The sequence below is a fragment of the Poecile atricapillus genome, chromosome 27, assembly GCF_030490865.1.
Source record: "Poecile atricapillus isolate bPoeAtr1 chromosome 27, bPoeAtr1.hap1, whole genome shotgun sequence".
Taxonomy (NCBI): Eukaryota; Metazoa; Chordata; class Aves; order Passeriformes; family Paridae; genus Poecile; species Poecile atricapillus.
In genome coordinates, this window is record NC_081275.1 from 4632142 (window position 1) to 4652552 (window position 20411).

The following is a 20411-nucleotide window of genomic DNA, read 5'->3' on the forward strand; positions in this document are numbered from 1 at the left end:
TTGAGTGAGTACCAGAATCAGCTGGGACCCAGAGGGGAATGCCAGGTCCATGGAAGACTGGCACTGAGGAGATTTTACCACAATGGCCAAAGTGGTCGGTGTCCCAGATTGTGGATGTACCTCAGTGCACAGCACAGGCCTGAGGGGAAGAAGAAATGGGGTCAGTGCCTAAATCTGCTGTGGGCTGATCCCAGCAGCACAAGGATTCTGTTTCCTGCAGTGAGACCCTGTTGCCCCTGCCTGCAGCTGAGCAGTTTCACTGTCCCTCGACAGAAATCACTGTGCCAGCAAAACAGCACTGGGAAGTGGTTGTTAAATATTGCAAACAACCCCTGTGCTCTGGGGTGGCAGCAGCCAGACCCTGACAGGTGACAACCTGAGCGTGCTGCCACCGTTCTCCTGCACAGCTGGAAAGGTGCCCAGCCTGGGGGCTCCGCTCAGCACGGAGCTCTGGCTAAATGATGAGTTTTGTGAGGATTCTCGCTGTCCTCAGCTTCCCAGATCTCTGATCTGTGGCCTTAAGGGAGTCTCTTGCAGCAAGAAATGCAGGAAATGCAATGTATGAATTCATAGGGAACAGCTGAGGGGGACAGTGAGGCAGTGTCCATGCTTCCCCACTGGTCACCATTTCAAAAGGGGCAGAAAAATAAAGCAAAGCTCCCCCAAACCAAGCACAAAGGTCACACCAACTCCTCTGCACATCTGGGACTGAGGGGGACAGCAGCCCACACCTGGCTGCTCCTGAGCCAGCCCCAAATCCCCAAAGTCCCACAGCCCTTCCCTGGGGCAGGGAGCATGGGATGGATCTGGGACACACTCTGAAACCAAGACCTTCACTGGTGACTCCCTCATCTCCTGGAGTGAATCCTCTGGCTTCTGGCAGACAGAAATCTGTGTCTGGAGTCCTGCGTGGGTTTAGGAAGGGGCTGGGCAGACCTTGCCACCCAGGCTCACCCCACTGCCCTCCCCATTATCCTGTAGGCTGGCAGCACACACTGGGGAAGTGAGAGATGTATCTCAGCACAAAAGACCACAATTCATAAAACAGTGTCTGCTTCTGTGGACACTTACTGTCCTGAGTAGCCCAGATAGGGGTAGCAGCAAAAATGCTGTCTCCAGAAGCCTTAAAAACAGCTTGAGGAGTGCAAAACAAAGTATCTTTCAGAAAAACAAGTGAGTTTGGCTTCAAAGTTTGTGGGGTTTTCTTAGTTTTTTTCAATGAGAACACTGATATTTATGCACTGGCAGAGTATCTAAACCAGCAGCAACAATAAAAAGCACAAACAAACACAGGCTGTGACCCCCTGCTTGTCCCAGCTCACTCTGCCACCACTTCCCCTGTGGCTTCTCTTCCAGCCAAGCAGCCCTTGGGGTCTGGGACTCCCCAGCAGGGCACAGACCCTGCCAGAGGCACTTGGGGACCGCTCTGTCACCAGTGAGGGGTGGCAGAGGGCTCCTCTCGCTCTTGTGAGAGAGCAGGACTGAGGAGAGAGCTGTGCCCTGCTCAGGGCTGCTGTGGAAGGGCTGTCCCACCATCCAGGAGCCACTCTGGCAGTCACTGTCACCACCTGAGCTGGCACCAAAGCCCCTTTGCAGCTACACCAGCCACACTCACACAGACCAGGCTTCCCACAGCACAGTCTCAGCCACCTCAATTGAGATTATCTAATCTTGGTGCAGTAATTAAATAGCAAAATAACAGCTCAAACTGGTGCCTCTGAGGACAGACCCCAAACAAAGGAAATCCATGGCTTGTATACCCTTTAGAGTGTGTGAGCAGCAGAGTCTGGTGTCACCAGCTCCTGCTGTGTCCTGAGTGTCCTGTCCCCTGGCTGGGCCGCAGGTCCCCGAGGCCTTTGTTGTGCGAAGGCTTGGAGAGGCCTGGTTCTCCTCCAGAGCTCGTCCCACAGCCCCATGGCCCAGCCCGGAATGGATTCGTTATCAGGGCTGGAAGGGGGCAGCAACTGAGGGCAGCCCCGGGATGGGGCCTGGGGTGCAGGGTCGGGGGGGGTGACAGGGCCCAGGTGGGACAGGACCCAGGGGTGACAGTGTTGGGGGGTGACAGTGTCGAGGGGTGACAGTGTCAAGAGGTGTGACAAGGTCGGGGTGACAGTGTCGAGGGGTGACAGGGTTGGGGGGAGTGACAGGGCCCAGGGGTGACAGAACACAGGGGTGACAGTGTCGAGGGGTGACAGTGTCGGAGGGTAACAGTGTCAGGGGGATGACAAGGTTGGGGTGACAGTGTTGAGAGGTGTGACAAGGTCGGGGTGAGTGTCGAGGGGTGACAGTGTCGAGAGGTGTGACAAGGTCGGGGTGACAGGGTGGAGGGGTGACAGGGTCCGGGAGAGTGACAGGGCCCAGGTGTGACAGGACCCAGGGGTGACAGGGCCCAGGTGTGACAGTGTCCAGGGGTGACAGTGTCCAGGGGTGACAGTGTCCAGGGGTGACAGTGTCGGGGGGTGACAGGGCCCAGGTGTGACAGGGCCCAGGTGTGACAGTGTTGAGGGGTGACAGTGTCCAGGGGTGACAGGGCCCAGGTGTGACAGGACCAAGGGGTGACTGGGCCCAGGTGTGACAGGACCGAGGGGTGACAGGGCCCAGGTGTGACAGGGCCCAGGGGTGACAGTGTTGAGGGGTGACAATGTCCAGGGGTGACAGGGCCCAGGTGTGACAGGGCCCAGGTGTGACAGGACCGAGGGGTGACAGGGCCCAGGTGTGACAGGACCGAGGGGTGACAGGGCCCAGGGGTGACAGTGTTGAGGGGTGACAGTGTCCAGGGGTGACAGGGCCCAGGTGTGACAGGGCCCAGGTGTGACAGGGCCCAGGTGTGACAGGGCGGAGGGGTGACAGGGCCCAGGGGTGACAGTGTCCAGGGGTGACAGTGTCGGGGGGTGACAGGGCCCAGGTGTGACAGTGTTGAGGGGTGACAGTGTTGAGGGTGACAGTGTCCAGGTGTGACAGGGCCCAGGTGTGACAGGGCGGAGGGGCCGCTCCTGCCGCTGTCTCCGGGCGAGCTCCGCGTCTGCGGCCGCTCATTGGCGGGAGGCACGAGCGAGCTGTTTTCCCATTGGCTGCGCGCCGGCGGGCGGGGCCAATCGCGGCGCAGCGCTTTGTTCTCCGAGCGGCGGCGGTTGCCGCGTGGCGAACAGAGCCGCTCACGTTGCGCGGGGAGACGCGAGGCGGCCGCGCGGGCGCTGATTGGCCGAGCGCCCCGGGCGCTGACCAATGGGCGGGGGCGCGCGGGGTGGGGCAGCCGTTGGTCCGGCGCGAGGACAACGGCCGGAACTCAACTCGCCTGAGGCCGCCCCGCGCCGGCCCGCGCCGAGAGCGGCTCGGAGCCATGGAGGTGAGGGACGGGACCGAGATGGGCTCCGAGATGGAGATAGGGGCTGGCTGTGCGCCTCCGCCCGTCACACACCCGGCGGGCCGCCGCGGCTGTCTTGGGCTTGGCTCCGTGGGCGATGAGGAGGTGTCGAGGCCCGATGAGCGTCGCGCCGGCCCCCGGCGAGGGTCCGAGCCCCGCTACCCCCTCCGCGCCCCGGCGCCCTCCCGTGTGGGAGCAGGTGTGAGATACGGAGCTCAGGCCTGTGGGGGAAATACCCCTCAGCATCCTGAAAAACACTTTGTTTGGGGAAAAAGGGGGAAAGTGTGGGTTCGGGGGTGTCTTAGGGCTGCCTCTGGCCCTATAAGTTTGCCTTTATTCTGTGGGATCGCAGACTGTACGAGTGTCAGGTGTCTCTGTGAACGGCAATCTCTGAGGAGAAAATAAGACCCAATAAGCTCAGGATATAGAGCCGAGCTCCACAGTAACTTAATGTGTTCACATATTTGGGAAATGTGCCAGAAGAACATAGAAAAATACCTGGGTGTAATAGTGGTGGGAGGTACAATGAAGATGACTTTGTGCATCATCAAGGAGGTGCAGAAGGATTTGTTTCTAGAGAACAGAGCTTATCCAGACCCCTGATGCTGGGTTGACTCTTCTGGATTTTTTCATCATTCCAGATGAGCTGCTATGGTTATGTGCTAATAACTTTACTTTTCTGTTTGTTGGCTAAAGGGGGTTTTAGCTAGCCAGTTTAGCTTTTTTTTGTGTGCCTCACCCTTGGGAGAAGAGAAGAGCCTTCAGTTTTTCTTTCTCATTCCTTACTCCTGCTGGCCTGTGGTTTCTGGCACTTGGAAGGATGTCCCTCCAGTTGGAGTTGTTTCTCCCATAGTTACAGAATGGAGCAGGTTTCCACCACAGCTCTCAGGGTGTGTATTGTAGGAAATTTCCAGCTTCTGACATCTGGAAATGCACATCCGTGTCATCATGTTACTTAAACAGTGCATGGGAGCAGTGATGGAAGGACAAGAGATGTCCAGGAATGTGTGAAGGCTGAATAACTTCTGCTGCTGTTGGAAGAAGGGTTCCCTGCCCATGACAGGGGTTGGAGCTGTCTTTAAAAGAGCTTTAAGGTCTCTTCTAAACCATGGCATGATTCTGTGAGCATTCTTCTGTATTTAATGTTCCTCTGTGGTGGCTCTGATGGTGGGAAGCTCAGCTGATAGTAGCAGGAAGAGTGTAGATTTCCTCTTGATCTGCAGCTTCTGTGTCTCTGAACACCTTTGGAGTTTCTTGTGCTTTGATAGGTTCAGCTTTTCCTTCAGGGTAAATAGGAAAGTATTTTACATCCATATGTAGAACCACATCCTTGAAAACTCAGATGGAACAGAATCCAGCAGTAAATTAGAAGTGTTAAAGAAGTTAACATTGGTATAAAGTCCACAACTGTCAGCTCTTTATAATTGTGTCTCTGTGTGTAGTTGTGACTGTGTGTACTGATGTCCCTGTCCTTTTCCCTGTCCCCACAGCCCAACGTGGTGCTCTGTGTGTACTGATGTCCCTGTCCTTTTCCCTGTCCCCACAGCCCAACGTGGTGCTCTGTGTGTACTGATGTCCCTGTCCTTTTCCCTGTCCCCACAGCCCAACGTGGCGTTCCGAGGAGGCAGCCGCTGCTGGGGCAGTGTGGAAGCGGGCGGGAGGCCCACGGATGTGTTCAGCGCTGCCCTGCCGGGCTCTGCCTCGCTCTATGCCTGCTACAAATCACAGGTTTGGTTGGCTATTGTTTATTTTTATAGCTCTATAAGAGTTTGTGTTGCTTGTGAACAGAATGGTCAGAACATGTTTCTAAAGTGGTTGCTTACACTGGTGAACATAAATAAGTGTTTGATTTAAATGTAGTAAATCTTCATCGCTGTAACTTTCATCAGAAGGGACAGTGGCTTTTCTAATGTAGTCACTGATGAAGTTGTAGAGGATGTTTGGTAAAATGGTGTTTCAGTATTGTTCTGGTGAAATGTTCATGGTAATTGTTCTTCTGTTGGCATAAACAATTGCTGGCAGAGTGAGGAGCAAAGAACTCTTTTAGGAAAACTGGAAACTGGATAAGAAGGAGAACCTTACTGCCTCAGATATTTCTGTAGTCCAAGCATTTGTATGAACCAGTTCTTAGTCTGATCAGCAGAAACTGCCAGGACAGTTAAATATGTCAGTTCTCTCTTGGAATTTTTGCCTTTCATAGCCATAAACTTTCACAGAGGCAGAAGACTCAAATGAAAATTCATTCCCAGTAGATTCAAGACCAGACTTGCTACTTCTTCCATCCACGACTTGTTATTTTGTTAGACTACTATGCTCCACAAAGGAGTGTATCGCGAGTCTTTAACACCTAATCTTGTAAAAACGCCCTTTATTGTTTTACTTACTAAGAAGGCCTATTGTGTGTAAACCAAAGAGATAAGACAAAGATGTTCCTTTTCACTTAATCAGGATATAATGAATTTCCTCAAAGAATTTGGTCTAGGTTTTCTTCAGTACTTTAATACCCTTTAATAATGGGGAGAAAGGGGGTCTAACTCCTAACTCCTGTCAGGGATCAATCAGCAGAAACTGGAGCAGCTGTTTTCAGCTAACATTGTTGCTGGTTTTAAGAAGTCTCTAAGGATAGACAAGGGTCAGGTTGAGAAAGGAGACATTGTTTATTCTGTGCTTGGTGCCAGGGGAAGTTTTCCACAAATCAAGCACACCAAGGAGTGAAAAGCAAGAGAATTTAGACACTAAAATTTGCATAAACCTGCCTGTCTAATCCACCGTTCCTGCCTGCCTAATGCAGTCACTGGGCTTGTGTAGCCCTAAGTAAGATATCCCACCTCTGGTGACCTCCATCTTTCTTTGCTCATTCCATAACCTGATGCATTTCTTTAGTGTCATGGTGGATAGTAAGAAAGTGTTTCTGCTACTCTTTTTAGCTTCTTTTAACAGCCTTTGCAAATTTTTACATTGTAGCAATTTCTATACTAGCATAAGGCTCATTTCCATAGGGCTAGGTTGTATAGTTGAGATTAAGATATAGGGGGTTTTTTATTAGTTGAAAAGAAGCTACTGGGGGTTGAATAGTTAAAATCACAGCCTCTGATCTGAGTAAATTTACAAACACAAAATTAGAATGTGATTTAATTGAATATCTATTTCTATATCTTCACAAGGAGTACTAAAGCATTCCCACCTTTTACCCATGTATCTGAGGATCATTTTTATATTAACCACTGGTGGAATTTCAAAATTACAGATGTTCTGTTCCATATCTAGGCAGAAATCTTGAATTTCAATTGTATTTCCTTCAGCTGTTGTTCATTAGCTGTACAGGTGCTGACACCTGTGGTTTGTCTTCTGTTTCTTTCTTAATGGGCCCATGCTCTGTGTCCTGTTGGATACATTGTGGTTCCATTATTGATCAGGTCAGGAGCATGAATAAAAAGCATGAATAATACAGCATGAATATCATATACTGTAGTTTTAAGTATAGTCAATGTTAAATAGTATTTGTTGTTTCCCTACCTCCTTAATTGCATACAGGCTGAGTTCCCAGATTTGAGGCACTTTGGGAGGTGTTAATGGTTAGGGATTTCCTTTTATCTTTACTTGTATCCAATGGCCTTCTACTACTTCTACTACTTTATCTCTTACAGCTGAGCAATGATATTTACCTTCATCCTCCTTATGCATCAAAGGAAATTTTGTCAGATTCCCATCTAGTTGTAACATTAATTAATAATTTAAATTGTCTTCCATCCTTCTTAAACCATTGTACAATTGGTTTCTTGTTACAGTCTTTGACTGGACAAGAAAGAACAAAAGGATTACCTATGTAAGTTTCATATTCAAAAAGGTTAAGGCAATTCAAGGAAACATGTCACAGTAACAATCTTAACCAATGCAAAACTATACCAACATTATAGCAAGTTTGACATCTGGCACTCTCTTGGCAATCCTGGTCTGTGCAATTCTGTTTGTCTAAAATAATTACTGCAGTTGGAATTGCTACTACCCCTTGAGGGCATTCAAGTTCTATGTAAGACAGGTCTTCTTCCCAGGCAGAGTTCACAAAGTTACTCTTTAATTTTTTTAGTCCCAGAGTTTCAGAGGAGGTGGTTTCTGACTTCCCTGATCCTGTAAGTTTTCTTCAGTCCTGAATGGTGGTTCCACAGCTCTAGTCCTTGAAGTTTCCCAGCTGTGTATGTTGTAAAATAAACCTGGTATGGTCCTTTCCAGTGTTCCTTTGGTGGCTCATTGTTCCATGGTCTTAGACCCAATCTCCCACCTGGATGTGAGGAATAGGAAGGTTGAGATCAATCAGATTTCTGCAGTGAAGGTACTTGTTGATAGAGGACAAAAATCTCCTTAGAGAGATAACGTAATTACACAAGTGTTCTTGGCCCAGATATTCACAGAAAGTGGTTTGTAAGAGACTACCTACCTGATAAGGTCTCCTGTGTAGATTTCAAAAGGACTGAGTTTCTCTGGATCTAGATGTTATTCTGACCCTCAATAGTGCTGGTGGCAACATCTCAGGCCTCTTTGTTTTGTCCTTTATTCCTTGTGTGGTACATGGAGGTTTGATTGGGCAGGGTCAGCTCAATTGGTGTAGCCTCAGGTGTTCACTGCCCAAGTGGCCTTCACTAAATGTAGATCCCAATGTTTGAAGGTCCCACCACCCACTGCTTTCAGTGTGGTTTTTAACAGTCCACTGTACTATTCAAGCTCCCCAGAGCCTGGTGCTCCATACCCAGTACAACGAGTGCTTGGATCAGATTTGTTTCCAGTCTGCTGTGGGCAGATCTGTTGTTAACTCAACCCTTTGTGCCTCATGTTTGTTGGGTGCCAGTTAAGGCTGTTGTGGTTTGGGAATGGCACTTCCCAGTTCAGTTTTCCCACTGAGACTCTCCAAACCACACACTGATCTCTCCCTCCCCTGCTCTTCCCTTCCTTGCTGTGGCACAGTGGAGAGGAGAATTGGAGACACAAAAGGCAAAGATCACGGGTTGACATATAAACAATTTACTGGGAACAGCAGAGAGAAGAAAAGGAATGGTAGCAGCCACAGCACTAATGATAGAGGGTACAAGAAAAGATTCACATGGAAAAATTTCCCAGTGATACTGGGTGGATCTCCATTTTCTTGGCTGGAAGTATCCCCTTCTCCCTGGAAAAGAGCCCCTTTCCCCCACCCCAGGCAATGAGGTTGGGTGGTACAGAATAACTTCTGGGTCCTGGCCTTGCCCCTTCCCAGCTACTGCAGAAAATTAACCCTGTCCTGGCCAGAATCAGAACAGTGCTGACACACCTGTAGGTATCCTGTGCCTAGGAATGATCTCTTTCAGTAAGACCTCACCTACTTCTTCAGCTTGGTTGGTTTGGCAGGCAAAAGCTTCAGGCCCACAGGAAATGTATCAACTATTACCAGTAAGTGTTGTACCCTTTCTGCCATGGCAATGAGAGAAATCTATTTGCCAGTAATTTCCTGGTGTGTTCCTTTTTTGGCTTGTCTTGGGGAAGGCTGAGGCTGGTTCTGTGCATGCACACTGAGGTTTGCATTTCTTCACTATACTTCTTGTGATGCCTCCCATTCCAGTCCCAAGGGTACACAGTTTTACATTGATTTCCAAAAACTTTTGGGCTGTTCTTAAATCCCTGTGGTAAAGCAGTCCAGCATAATTGAATCCCATTTCTGGATTTTCCCATTCAAATGCAAACAGCTCCTGACTTTAGTGTCCAGTGGGATACAAAAGGAAGCATCTTACAAGTCCAGTACCAATACTTGTTACTATGCCTGCCTAGGCCTTTTTGGGGTAGGGGTCTCTGCTGATCACTGGGTGGTTGGGGAGTGCCCCCTACTCAGTTTCCAGCAAAGGTCAGCTCAGGACACACAGAACACAAGCCTGAGTGACAAAAAAGTTGTGATGTGCAGCTCCAGCACCATCTTCTTAAACAATTGCCAGGCAGGATGTAAAATACAAATGCTTTCCATAAGCCTTAAGCAACACCTATTTAGCACACCTGAGAGCATCTGTTTGTGTTCAAAAGGCATGAAGGGTGAGAATATGATCAGCTTCTGTCTGCAACAGAGAGCAAGGGAAGGGACAGAGGATTCTGCTTAAGAATATGGAGAATTCTGCTTAAAGACATTAACATGGCCTGAAATTGTTGTGTTCCAAGTGTGTGGCTTGCTTACTTCTCATGTGCTGGTTCCTCCAAGAGTGAGCTCAGTTACAACCATGTGCAATGACAAAATGACAGTTTGATATGTTTCATATTAAATAAATTATTTTGTTGTATATTAAATGCAGAATGAAGAAAATGTGGAGTTACCTCAGGCCTACAGTTCTTCCCTTTCAACATCAGAGTACTCTGCACCCATGGACCCTTCCCTTTTGTACCCCGCTTGGTCTACATGTACAGATGACACCAAGCAGCCTGCTGCTCCTCAGGTTAACCTGAAATCCAGGTAGTCATCCTTGACAGGGAATGTGTGTGGGTGTGTTTGTGTGTGTGTTGCACTAGATGGATTATGGTTTTTTTGTTTAATTTAATGTAGAAAGTACTTTGAATGAAGGAATAGTTTTTATTAATACACAGTTGTTTTCAGGATTCAGCCCGAAAGGAATGATTATGGCAGTGAAGCTGATTTGTATGGACTCGTGTCAGACATCTTGGAAGAACAAGACAAACCACAGCCATGCTTTGCTGAGGGGTGAGTGAGGTGCAGGTGACAGAAACTCCTTTCTCAGATCTCACTGTGCTCCTGAGTCAGCTCCAACTGCTGCTGGCCAGGCCTCATGCTCTGTGAGCTTTCTCTTCCTTATCCTCATCTTCCAACATTTAGCTTGGGACACTTGGAAACTTTTCTCAAGGCACATAGATTGTGTGACAGCTTCTGGCTCTCTGTTATTTACAGAACTTATTAACTGGCATTTTGTAAAGAAGATCTTATCAAGTGTTGTGGATGTGTTGTATTCAGATAAATCCCCTGGATGTATGCCTTGGTCTGTTTTTTTATTTTAATCAGGACTGAATTCAGACTTTAGGTTTCTTTGTTAGTGTCAATTCACAGAAAAAATAGACAAAGCACAGACTCCTTCACATTTGCCTGAACTAGGCAGGAGAAAATTCCATGCAAAATTAATGTTTCTTGCTGTTAGTGATACCTAAGCAATATTTGTGTATCTAAATGGTACATAATAAAATCATTTATTTTGCCTCTATTGCCTCTATTCCTGCGCCAGAAGAGACAATTCCATAGTCATAACGACATAACACAGAAGGGTGCAGGTCCAGCAGCCTCAGGATACTTAGAGAGCTCTCTGTCTTTTCCTTTTCCAGGTCTAAGAGACAAGACAGGGAGCCCAGTTCTCAGGTTCCCAAGCCAGGCACTGCTTTTCCTTTCTGTCTTCCCAAACAATTCCAGTGATTTCTCTATGTGTGCTAAGTTATGTGTCTGAAATGAGGGAAAACTTCAGTCAGTCTTGATATCATGAGACAACTCAGTAATTCCTTCCCTATGGACAAGCAGGGCTGGTTCAGTACTCTCAGAACTGGCCTGCAATGGCTTCCAGACACAATTTCCCTTTTACTTAATCTGTTTACAGTTCTCCTTGGCAGTCAGGGATTGATGGTCCAGTGCTAATTCATGCTGGTTAGTAGAAAGAAATGAGGTGTGCTGGGGTGCTGCCTCTGGCTTTACCTGCAGGAAGCAGTGCAGGCCAGTGTAAGGCACAAGTGAGGTGAGAGAAAAGCATTTTCTCTGGAGTGCTGGGACATGGCTTTGGAAGACTGAGGGCTGTCTGGGTGCCTGAACTTGGTGCTGAACCAGGAGTATTTTGGTGATGATGGAGAGGGCTGATGGACCAGGATTTGATGTGTACACATCCCTTGCAGCTTGAAGGCCTGTCCATAGCTCCTGAGCTGTAGTGGTGTGTTTAGACAAGGCAGAATCAGTTTTCTCAGCTAGATATGGGAAACTGAAGATGACAGGAGTGGGTAGAAGTTGAAGTCAGACATCTTGGAATCATTTGAGAGAAATCATTTGGGAATAATTAGTTTCTTAAACTTTGTTCTGTGTTTGGGAATGAAGAGCAGCAGCACAGATCAGTGCTTCTTGTGTTTCTTGTTTTTCAAGGAGTTGCCCTCCCACCCTGAAGTCAGTGTGGCCAGTGAACACGCCCAGAATGGAGCCCCATGAGCTGTTGCCAGAAGCCAGGAGGGCAGTTGTTGGAACAGTGCCCCAGCAGGGTTTCTGTGGCAGTGAGTCCATCCCTGCTGCTGACAAGCAGTTCCTGCAGAGTCCCACTCTGGTGGCACAGCAGAAAGCAGATGATTGTTACCGTGGCTTTGCTGGTGTGGACCTGGAAGAGCAGAGCTTGTACTCTGCCAGGAGTGAGCGTGCCAATGGCTGCAACTTGCAGGCTAATGAGAGTATGAAGACAACACCTGTATATCAGAACTACCCCTACCTGAAAAACACCTATGCAGCCCAGGCTGGGTACTCAGAAGCAATCAAAGACTCAGGAGCTGATGCTTATTCTTATGGAAGGGAGAAGGTGTGTCCCAAAGGAGCAGATGCACAGGTGCACCCAAAGCGGGCAGAAACATTCCTTCCACAGTGTCACAGATACAATGAGAACACAGATTATACTAGATACACTGAATATTCTTATGCTGGTAAAGCAAAGCCCAACAAGGGCACCAGTTGTAGCCTCCAAGAAAATAGAAAGCTGGTAAATGGAACCCCTGAGGCACCATCTTTGGATGCAGAGTCCTATGCTAAATTATTTCAAGTAAAATCAGGAACTCAGAAAAAATTTGAAGATACAATTTCAGATCAGCATGACTTTACATTTCCCAAGTCTGTAGGACTTGTATCAGAAAAACAGTTTGCAAGTGAATCTTCCTTTGGCACTGATTTTGGGCAAAAATTTGAATATGGACTAAAATCTTTTGCAGCTTGTCCAGGAAATAATGGTGTGGAAAAACAGCAGTTTTCCAAGGCCGATCTTCAGAATCCTGAATTCTATAAATCACTCCCACTGTTGCCCAGTGCAGCAGTCCCCTCAGCAGGTTCTAGCACCAGGCCAGGGTGGATGAACATCCAAACCAAACCCGTGGCTTCTGGCCCCTTCCAGAATCCAAGTCCTTTGTTGAAACTGAATAATCAGTCACCTGCATTTGCAAAAAGCTCTCGTCATTCTAATGATGTTTTTCAGTTGCCATCTTCAAATTTGCCTTTAAATAGTAATTTACTTCACAAGTACTGTCAAGACAGCCCATTGCTCTCCAACCTTGAGTTCGGCTACAGCGCTGCAGAACGAGCTCGGGCGGCTGCGTGCATGGAAGCCCTGGTCAGGGGTGGGGAAGAGAACCTCATCGAGTACCTCAGTGAGAAGAAGTTGAAGCAGCCAAATGGATTCTGTGACAGTTACTTGGCCCAGCAGTTGGGGATCATTGATAATCTGAACAAGCAGCGTTTCCAGCTGAAGCCACAGAGCGAGCAGTGTGATCTGGAAGGGCAGAACCAGGCGGATGGGGTGTTTCAGGACATGTACCAGGAGTTACTGGAGTCTCAGGGGCAGCTGCATCTTGGGGCAGGGAATGGGGACACCGGTGCTGGGAGCCTGCAGGCTCCAGGCATTCCCAACTGCATGGTGGGTGACTTCAGGCGGAACCGGCAGCTGGGCCCCAGCACCTTCCCCATGCGATCTGCTCACCTCATGGGCCGCTCTGTGGTGCCTCTGATGGACCCTCACACCTTGTTCTCCCAGGATGATCTCAAACGCCTCTACCCCTGCTTTACGGAGAAGATGTACGGTGACAGTGCACTCTCTGGTTTTGTGTCAGCATTTGGATTTCAAAAGCAAGTTAAAAGTCGCAGTGGGCCTGCCAGCGAGCTGCATGTGAGACTGGAAGAGTGTTATGAGCAATGGAGAGCTTTGGAGAAAGAAAGAAAGAAGGTAAGAAAACCAAACTAGACTAATATCACAGATTTTGATGTAGATCTCATCCTTCTCAGTGCAGTCACAGATCATGGGTAGTTCTGCTATTAGGAGTTGAAATGCTGGATGGGACTTCAAAGTTACAAGTTTGTTTTGCTGTGTTTTGGGACAGAAAGTGAAAGGTGTGGAGATTTGTAGCCTGGCTGGAAGCATAGCTAATGTTGTATGGAACGTTGTACTAAAAGCAGGAATTCAGGGGCTTTTCCAGTCCCCAGGGCAGGGGAAGATGTGTTCATGAGGAAAAAAGATGTGCTATACATTTTCTATTAATACAATAAATACAGTGCCTCTGGAACTTTAAAGCAAATCCAGTAAATATGTTTTGAATCAAAACTAAACTTTAATTATTTCAATTCAATCTTTTAGGAGCTACATTGAATTCCTACCTCCGGTTTCCCTGAAGGTTTAAACCTAAGGTGTATTTGAAGGGGTTCTTTTTTTTCCTCAGAAGCAGAGGCTGAGGGAAGGGTCACTTAATTAAAACCCTTGCAGTAAAAGGCTCAGGTACTGCTGTGTGAAGCCCTGCTAAAAGTAGTTGCCTTTTTTGGTCTGTAGGAAAACTTGTCTTCATTTCACCAGCTGAGATGGGGTTTGAATTTCAATGCCTGGGATTGTCTATGGGGGAAGATGGGCCAAATGTCACCTGGCAATAGTGGGGCCTTTGAGAGTTCTGCTGTGCCAGCCCCTACAAAGAATCCAATTCCAAGAAGATGTAACATGGGGATGGTTTTGGTGGCGTTTCCTGATAAAAGCCAATGGTTGCTTTGAATAGAGGGGCTAAGGAAAAGTGACCACAGCGTAAGGAGAGGAGGTGGTGTCTGGGGTGCCTGGAAAGTGCAAGAATGAAAAAGGTGGCATGTGCATGATCAGGGGCCATGGGGGAGAAATACAGTTTTATCACAGAATCCCAGAATGGTTTGGGTTGGAAGGGACCTTAAAGCCCCCCCAGTGCCATCCTGCCATGGGCAGGAACACCTCCCAGTATCCCAGGTTTGCTCCAAAGCCTGGCCACAGACACTTGCAGGGATCCAGGGGCAGCCACAGCTGCTCTGGGCACCCTGTGCCAGGGCCTCACCATCCTCTCAGGGAACAATTTATTTCTAATATCTAGTCTAAACCTGCTCTCTCTGTGTGAAGCCATTCCCTCTTGGCACACCATGCTGTTGTTAATACTGGACCACTATGAAACCATCCAAGAATTGCATTTTTAAATCAGATTCAGCTAATTCTATGTTGTTATGGGTGTTTCAGAGTGACATAACAAGAGGATGAGTGAGATGGAAACTTGGAATCTTGCGAAGTTTTCAAAATAGTTTTCTGATGGCTAAATAAAATATAGACTCCTGGAATGGTTTGGTTTGGTAGGGACCTTAAAGACCATCCAGCTCCACCCACCTGCCACAGGCAGGAACACCTTCCACTAGACCAGGATGCTTAGGAAAAAAACCTTTCTGTAGTTTAATCTGTACAAAAATTAGGTTAATTGCTGACTGAAACAGTTTTATTTTCATTTAATGTGTGAGAGCCACATCTGTTTGGTCATTTTTTTTCCCTGTAATTCTGACTTGCCTCCATTTTATTTCCAGGCAAAACCAGTACAGGCTGTAGTCAGAGTGAGCAGACATAGCACTGCTGGAACACGGTGTGTTGGCACGATTGCTTTAGTTGAACTGCTTTGAGTAAAGCAGTTGTTCACTTAAAGCAGGTGATTGTCTCACCAGAGGGTTAAATCTCAAATGCCTGAATCCTCATTGTCTCCTTTAAAAAACTCCAAAACCCTGATGGGAAGAATTTGAATCTGATATTTTTTCTTATTTCTGTAATGAAGCACACGCTGCATGTACATTCTGAGGGAGTTGTTCTTTTGTTTTCTGCAGACTGAATCAGCTCTTGCTAAGAATTTCCAAGGGAAGAAGGTTTCCAGTACTAACAACATTCCAATTCCAAGGCTGACATCAAATCCATCAAGGGTTGATCGCTTAATTGTGGATCAGCTACGGGAACAAGCCAGAGTGAGTTGTAGAACTAAAAAATAATCTATTGAACTTATCCTACAGAACTTAGAGTACAGTGTGAGATAGGTAAGATGATCAGAGCAGCTTTTCCCAAAATAGCTTTGTTCTTCAGTGCTGTGCAGGGAATAACATTTCAGCAGTCCCTGTTAGAGCTTCTGCAGCTCCAGGGTGCTGTTTCCAGGGAACCACAGAGAGGCTGAGGCTCACAGTTACATCCCCATGTGCCAGGAGGACGTGGTTCCTGGTGCAGGAGCATGCACGTGGTGCAGCATCCAGTCCTGGAGCCTGGGCACAGCTCTCTGGGGTGCTGCATTCAGAGTTGCTCAGCTAGGAAATGCTCACTGTGGATTTAGAAACACTGTGATGGAGGAGGTATTTGTGGGAAAAAACAGGTATAGTTAATGTTTGGAAGATGTTGACATAATAGATTTGCTAGAGAGTCTGGTATATTTTAATGCAGAATGATTATTTGAAGCACCTTCAGCCTGAGTTTTTGTTACAAGTTTGCTGTTTAACCCAGAGAGCCACAACCAGTAGGGCAAGGGAGGCTGGCATCTGCTGAGCTCTGTGGGAAAACCACGCTGCTGGTGACAGCCCCTGGGTCCATGGGGAGGATTGAGCACAAACTCTGCCATCAGAATGGTGAGGGGCTGCTGTGGCCCTCCTGAGGCCCAGAGACCAGAGCCATTGTGCTGCAGGCAAGGAGAAGCAGAAACCAACCCATCCCCCCTGGCAGAGGATGTGGGGTGAAAGGGTTCTGGGAAATGTTTGGTTTGGAGGCAGCAGCCTGTCCTACCTGCCTCACACAGGAGAAATAATCTGTGGAGCTTTTTCTGCTCACTTGCCTGCAGGACCTGCCTGGTGCTGCTCCTCCCAGTGATGGACTGAAAGACATGGATGGGCTTAGTGTACTGTTTTTAAACTCCTGCTCTCTGAATCCCAAAAGAACAGCCTTAGTTTCCATGTTTAGAAGGCTTGCCAGTCCTTGTCCTGATACTTTAAAACTGCCTCCAAAACAGGGCTTAACCCTCTCTAGCCATTTGAGGAATACTTCAGGGTATATCACCTCAAACCCTTGTTAGGTACCTTGTTTTAAGGTACTTTAATGTTTTTAGGTATTTTTAAGGATGCTCAACAGCAGAGTGGGGCTGTTAAACCTGGATTCTAAAATTGGAAAGCTTGGTAATGGGCAGAAAGGAATCCTGGTACAAAGATTTGAGAAGATGAGATGGCTGAATCTGGGATTAACTCTTCATAGTTGGAGCATCCAGTTAAATCTTCTTGACAGTCTTACGTGTTCCTTTAAGACATTAAGTGTAGCCATGGCCTGAGGAACATCCCAATTTGGGGATTTTTAGTTTCTCTTTTTCTGCTGATCAGTAACCAGGTTCTCAGTGTTACGTGGCTGTGGTTGAGGAGTCACTCACCACTGGGAAACCCACAAGTGAAGTGACTGGTGTAAGATAAGACAACAAAGATGCACATTTTCAGTGGACTAAACAAACCTGAATTATTTCTGAATGTTTGCTCTCAGCTCCCTTAGTGCTGAGTGTTCATCCCAAAGTCATCCCACACGTGGTTCCACAGTAGCTTTTCCTTTCCCAGAGCCGCTGTGACTGCTGCTGGCCCAGGCTGCCCTGCACAGCACAAGGGGCCCATCTGGGTTTTCACACAGAAATTGCAGCAGTGCTGTGAAAAGGGAACACCCCAGTGCTCTGCATTCAGGAACATGCACTTTGTCCTGAAACCACCTTTTGTTCATGGATGTCTCAAAGCTGTACAGATCTGGTATTAACCAGTAAGCTGAGGATCCTTACTGGGGTGTTGTAGCTTTGCTGTTGTGCTTTGCACACCCAGCTGTACCACAGCTTTGGGTTTGGAGATCAACAAATCACAGGTAAGAACTTAGAACTGCTTCCAGCTGTAACTTCATGAACTGTTCTCAAAAGAAAGTAATGATTATCATTAATCTGTTCTCCCTAGTTAGTTAATTTTCTTGTAAGTGTGGATGAGTACAGTGTGAACCCCTGTAAGATGTGAATTGTTCATTAGATTGTGACTTTACTGGGGAAGATGGAGCGCCTGCGCAGTTCTCCGCTCCCCGCCAACATCTCCACTGCTCTGGATAAACACCTGGAGTCGATCCATGTGGTGCAGGCTCGGAGGAAGGATGAAATTGTCAATGCTTCCAGTCGGCAGCGGCATGGCCCTCCCAGGTGCCAGGATGAGAGAGGTATAGCTGTGCTTATGTACATTTATAAGGTAGCTGGGAAGTTGAACATGTCTTGCAAAAATAAGTGAGGTGGGTTGTAATTAAAATTTTAATTTATTTTTCAGTGTTAGAGCTTTGTCAAAGGCAGACTGGGTGGGGTTTGGATGAGGTTTTGAGGAGACACTAAAACTGGGTTTTAGAGATAAATAGGTTAAATCAATTTGGAGGTGGTTATTCAGTTAATGAACTAGCAAGGAATAAAAATTAGTGGGGTTTTTTGATAACACATTGAGGGATTGGGGATGTTACTAAGCTATTGCCTTTCGTTTCTCCCTGTCCCTCATATTCCTGAACTCTCCAGCTCTGTCTTTGTCTAAAACTTCCTTGGTATCTCCATGCTGAATCTGCCCAAAGTGGCCTTGGGTTACAAATGGATTTCCTCTTCAAGCACCTTCTGTCATAGACTGGTGTAATTACAAGTCATATTTTGGATGCATGCACAAAAATACAATGGGCAGAATGTTTTCATTCTTGATGGTGTCCCAAACAAGCCAAATATTCAGCTTAACCTTTCACCAGTGCACAGGCAGATGGCAGGTTCCCTTGTCTCTGAGATGGGAGTGTCAGGGTAAATTCCTGCTCCCTGCAACTCTCTGACCTCCTACCTTGTGTCAGAAGATGTCTTACATTTCTGAATCTTATAATCTCTTCTGCTCTTCTTTCTACATCTGAATTACAGGGATTATTTTAATTCTTTGGGGTGCAGTTCTGTAATTCTCAAGTTTACCTCAGAAGATACACTGAAGCATTCTTTCTTTTCACCTGTTCCCCATCATTCTTGTTTCTCTTTACCTTGACTGAAGATTAGGGGACTTGTTAAGGTGAAGGGGTTTTTTGGGGTATTGAAGCCCATGAAAAGAATTGATTTTACCTGGCTCTATCAGATCTGTGAGCTCTTTGGAACAGAGTAGTCTGGGAAGGAGCTGTCAGAGATCCAAATTCTTGGTGCAGCTGCTGGGAAATGAGAGGAGGCTCTGCACAATGGATCTGATTACTTACCTGGAGGGGTGGTGCTTGGTCCTGTCTCCCATTGCTGTCTTGGGGTGTTGAGCCTGGAGCAGCAGTTGGGGAGGATTTTTTTTAACAGTAAATTATTGGATGCAGTAATTGTATTTGATGTGTCAGGCAAAACCTTGAGGGAAAGGCCTGAAGTTCTTCTGGTTTGTTTGGGAGCAGGACTTGCCCAGCCCTGTTTCCACAGCACCTGATCACAGTTCCATCTGAAACGACATTAAGCATCTGTCACAGAATCACAGGATGGTTTGAGTGGGAAGGGTCCTTAAAGCCCATCCAGTGCCGCCTCTGCCATGAGCAGGGACACCTGCCACTATCCCAGATGGCTCCAAGCCCCATCCAACCTGGCTTGGGCATTTCCAGGGATCCAGGGGCAGCCACAGCTGCTCTGGGCAGCCTGTGCCAGAATAACAGGACCACAGCCCAGCTGACCCTTTCCAGCTCTGTGGTTCAACACCCATTCACAGAACATGACCTGTGTGCTCCAATCCAATGCCCCAAACAAGCTGTTCCTTCATCCAAGGTGAGGATTTTTTGGCAGGACAGGTGAAGGACCCACCTGTGACCCAGAAGGGGAGGGCCCAGGTGCCATCAGTGTGTGTGTACATGGAGCAGCCCACCCCGAGGTGCAGCTACAGCAGGAAGGTGCTGTAACAAACTCAGAACATAAAAACCTGCCTTGCTGTGTGAGGGCACAGAAATTGAGAGCCAGCTTTAATAAACCTGTAAAGGGACAGACAAAGACACGAAAGGGACCAAAGGTGAGGGCAGCCCCTGCAGTGCTCCAGGACTAAAGGGCCGTTTCTCCCTCTGCAGTGGTGCTGGCTCTGGCCACGGCGCTCCGAGCCCTGTGCCTGGCCACACGCAAGGTCCGCACCATGCTGTGGTGCGCCTTCCAGATGACCCTGCCCAAACCCTCCGCTGGCAAACGGGCTCGGGACAGACTTCCCCAGGAGGGGGCAGCGCCCGAAGAGAAACGAGCGGAGACGCCCCCGGCTGCGGCCCCGCGAGGGCCCAGGGAAGAGGGGGCAGAGGGGCCGTGCACGGACCTGCTCCGCAGTGTGTATGAGAAAGGAGACATGAATTCCTCATAATTTTTTGTTCTTTTTAGTTTCTTCAAAGTTTCAACTGCTAAAGTTCGTATTTAAAGCTGTATCTTGATGGGAAGTGGGATTTGCCTTAAGGGCTCTCAGGTTAAGCTGTTAACGTGACAGGCAGAGTGAGAATGTTCGAAAGCCAAACTGGTGAATGTTAACTTAAAAAAATAATCAGACTAATTCATTAACAGCCAAGATATTATTTAACTCCTGTGGGTGAAGCCTGGTGTCCAACTCTCCCCATAACTCCTTTTAGTTTTGCTTTAGGAAATAGGTTTTTAAATAATGATTCTTAAAGACTGTGATGTGACGGGGTGTGAGGTTGGTGTCAGATCAGATTGTGATGTAAAATGGTTTCCTTATTGAACTAAAACCTGGAAACAGGAAGAAAAAAGGCTAGGAATACCCAATATTCATGTAAAACTAGATATTTAAAATACAAATGTTTATGATTTTGAGATTTTAAAGTCTACGTTTGGGAAAAGCAATATGCACCAGGTTCCACTAAATTACCAGTAGAGGAGAATTGCTGTGTGAAACCATGAATTTAGTGAATGTGTTCAGATATTTGGAATGCTCTTGGGAACAAAGGAACTACTGTTGTAAAGTATTTAAGCATAATCAAAACGACAGGCAGATTGTCCT

At 47.4% G+C, this 20411-nt stretch overlaps 1 protein-coding gene across 1 annotated transcript; it reads left to right on the forward strand.

Annotated features, from left to right (window-relative positions):
- Positions 1–82: 82 nt before the first annotated feature.
- On the forward strand, positions 83–19763 carry MEIOC (meiosis specific with coiled-coil domain). The gene is made up of 9 exons (XM_058857657.1): positions 83–94; positions 2978–3565; positions 4967–5092; positions 9670–9827; positions 9969–10073; positions 11499–13326; positions 15246–15380; positions 17436–17616; positions 19486–19763. Exons 1-9 carry the CDS (start codon positions 83–85, stop codon positions 19761–19763), a joined length of 3411 nt encoding a protein of 1136 aa, XP_058713640.1.
- Positions 19764–20411: the final 648 nt, after the last annotated feature.

Bases quoted from the DNA above. Each gene is read 5' to 3' on its own strand.
- MEIOC (XM_058857657.1), top strand. The intron at 9,828-9,968 runs GTAGTCATCCTT...AGTTGTTTTCAG, and splicing joins CAGGTTAACCTGAAATCCAG to GATTCAGCCCGAAAGGAATG. The intron at 15,381-17,435 runs GTGAGTTGTAGA...ATTGTTCATTAG, and splicing joins AGCTACGGGAACAAGCCAGA to ATTGTGACTTTACTGGGGAA.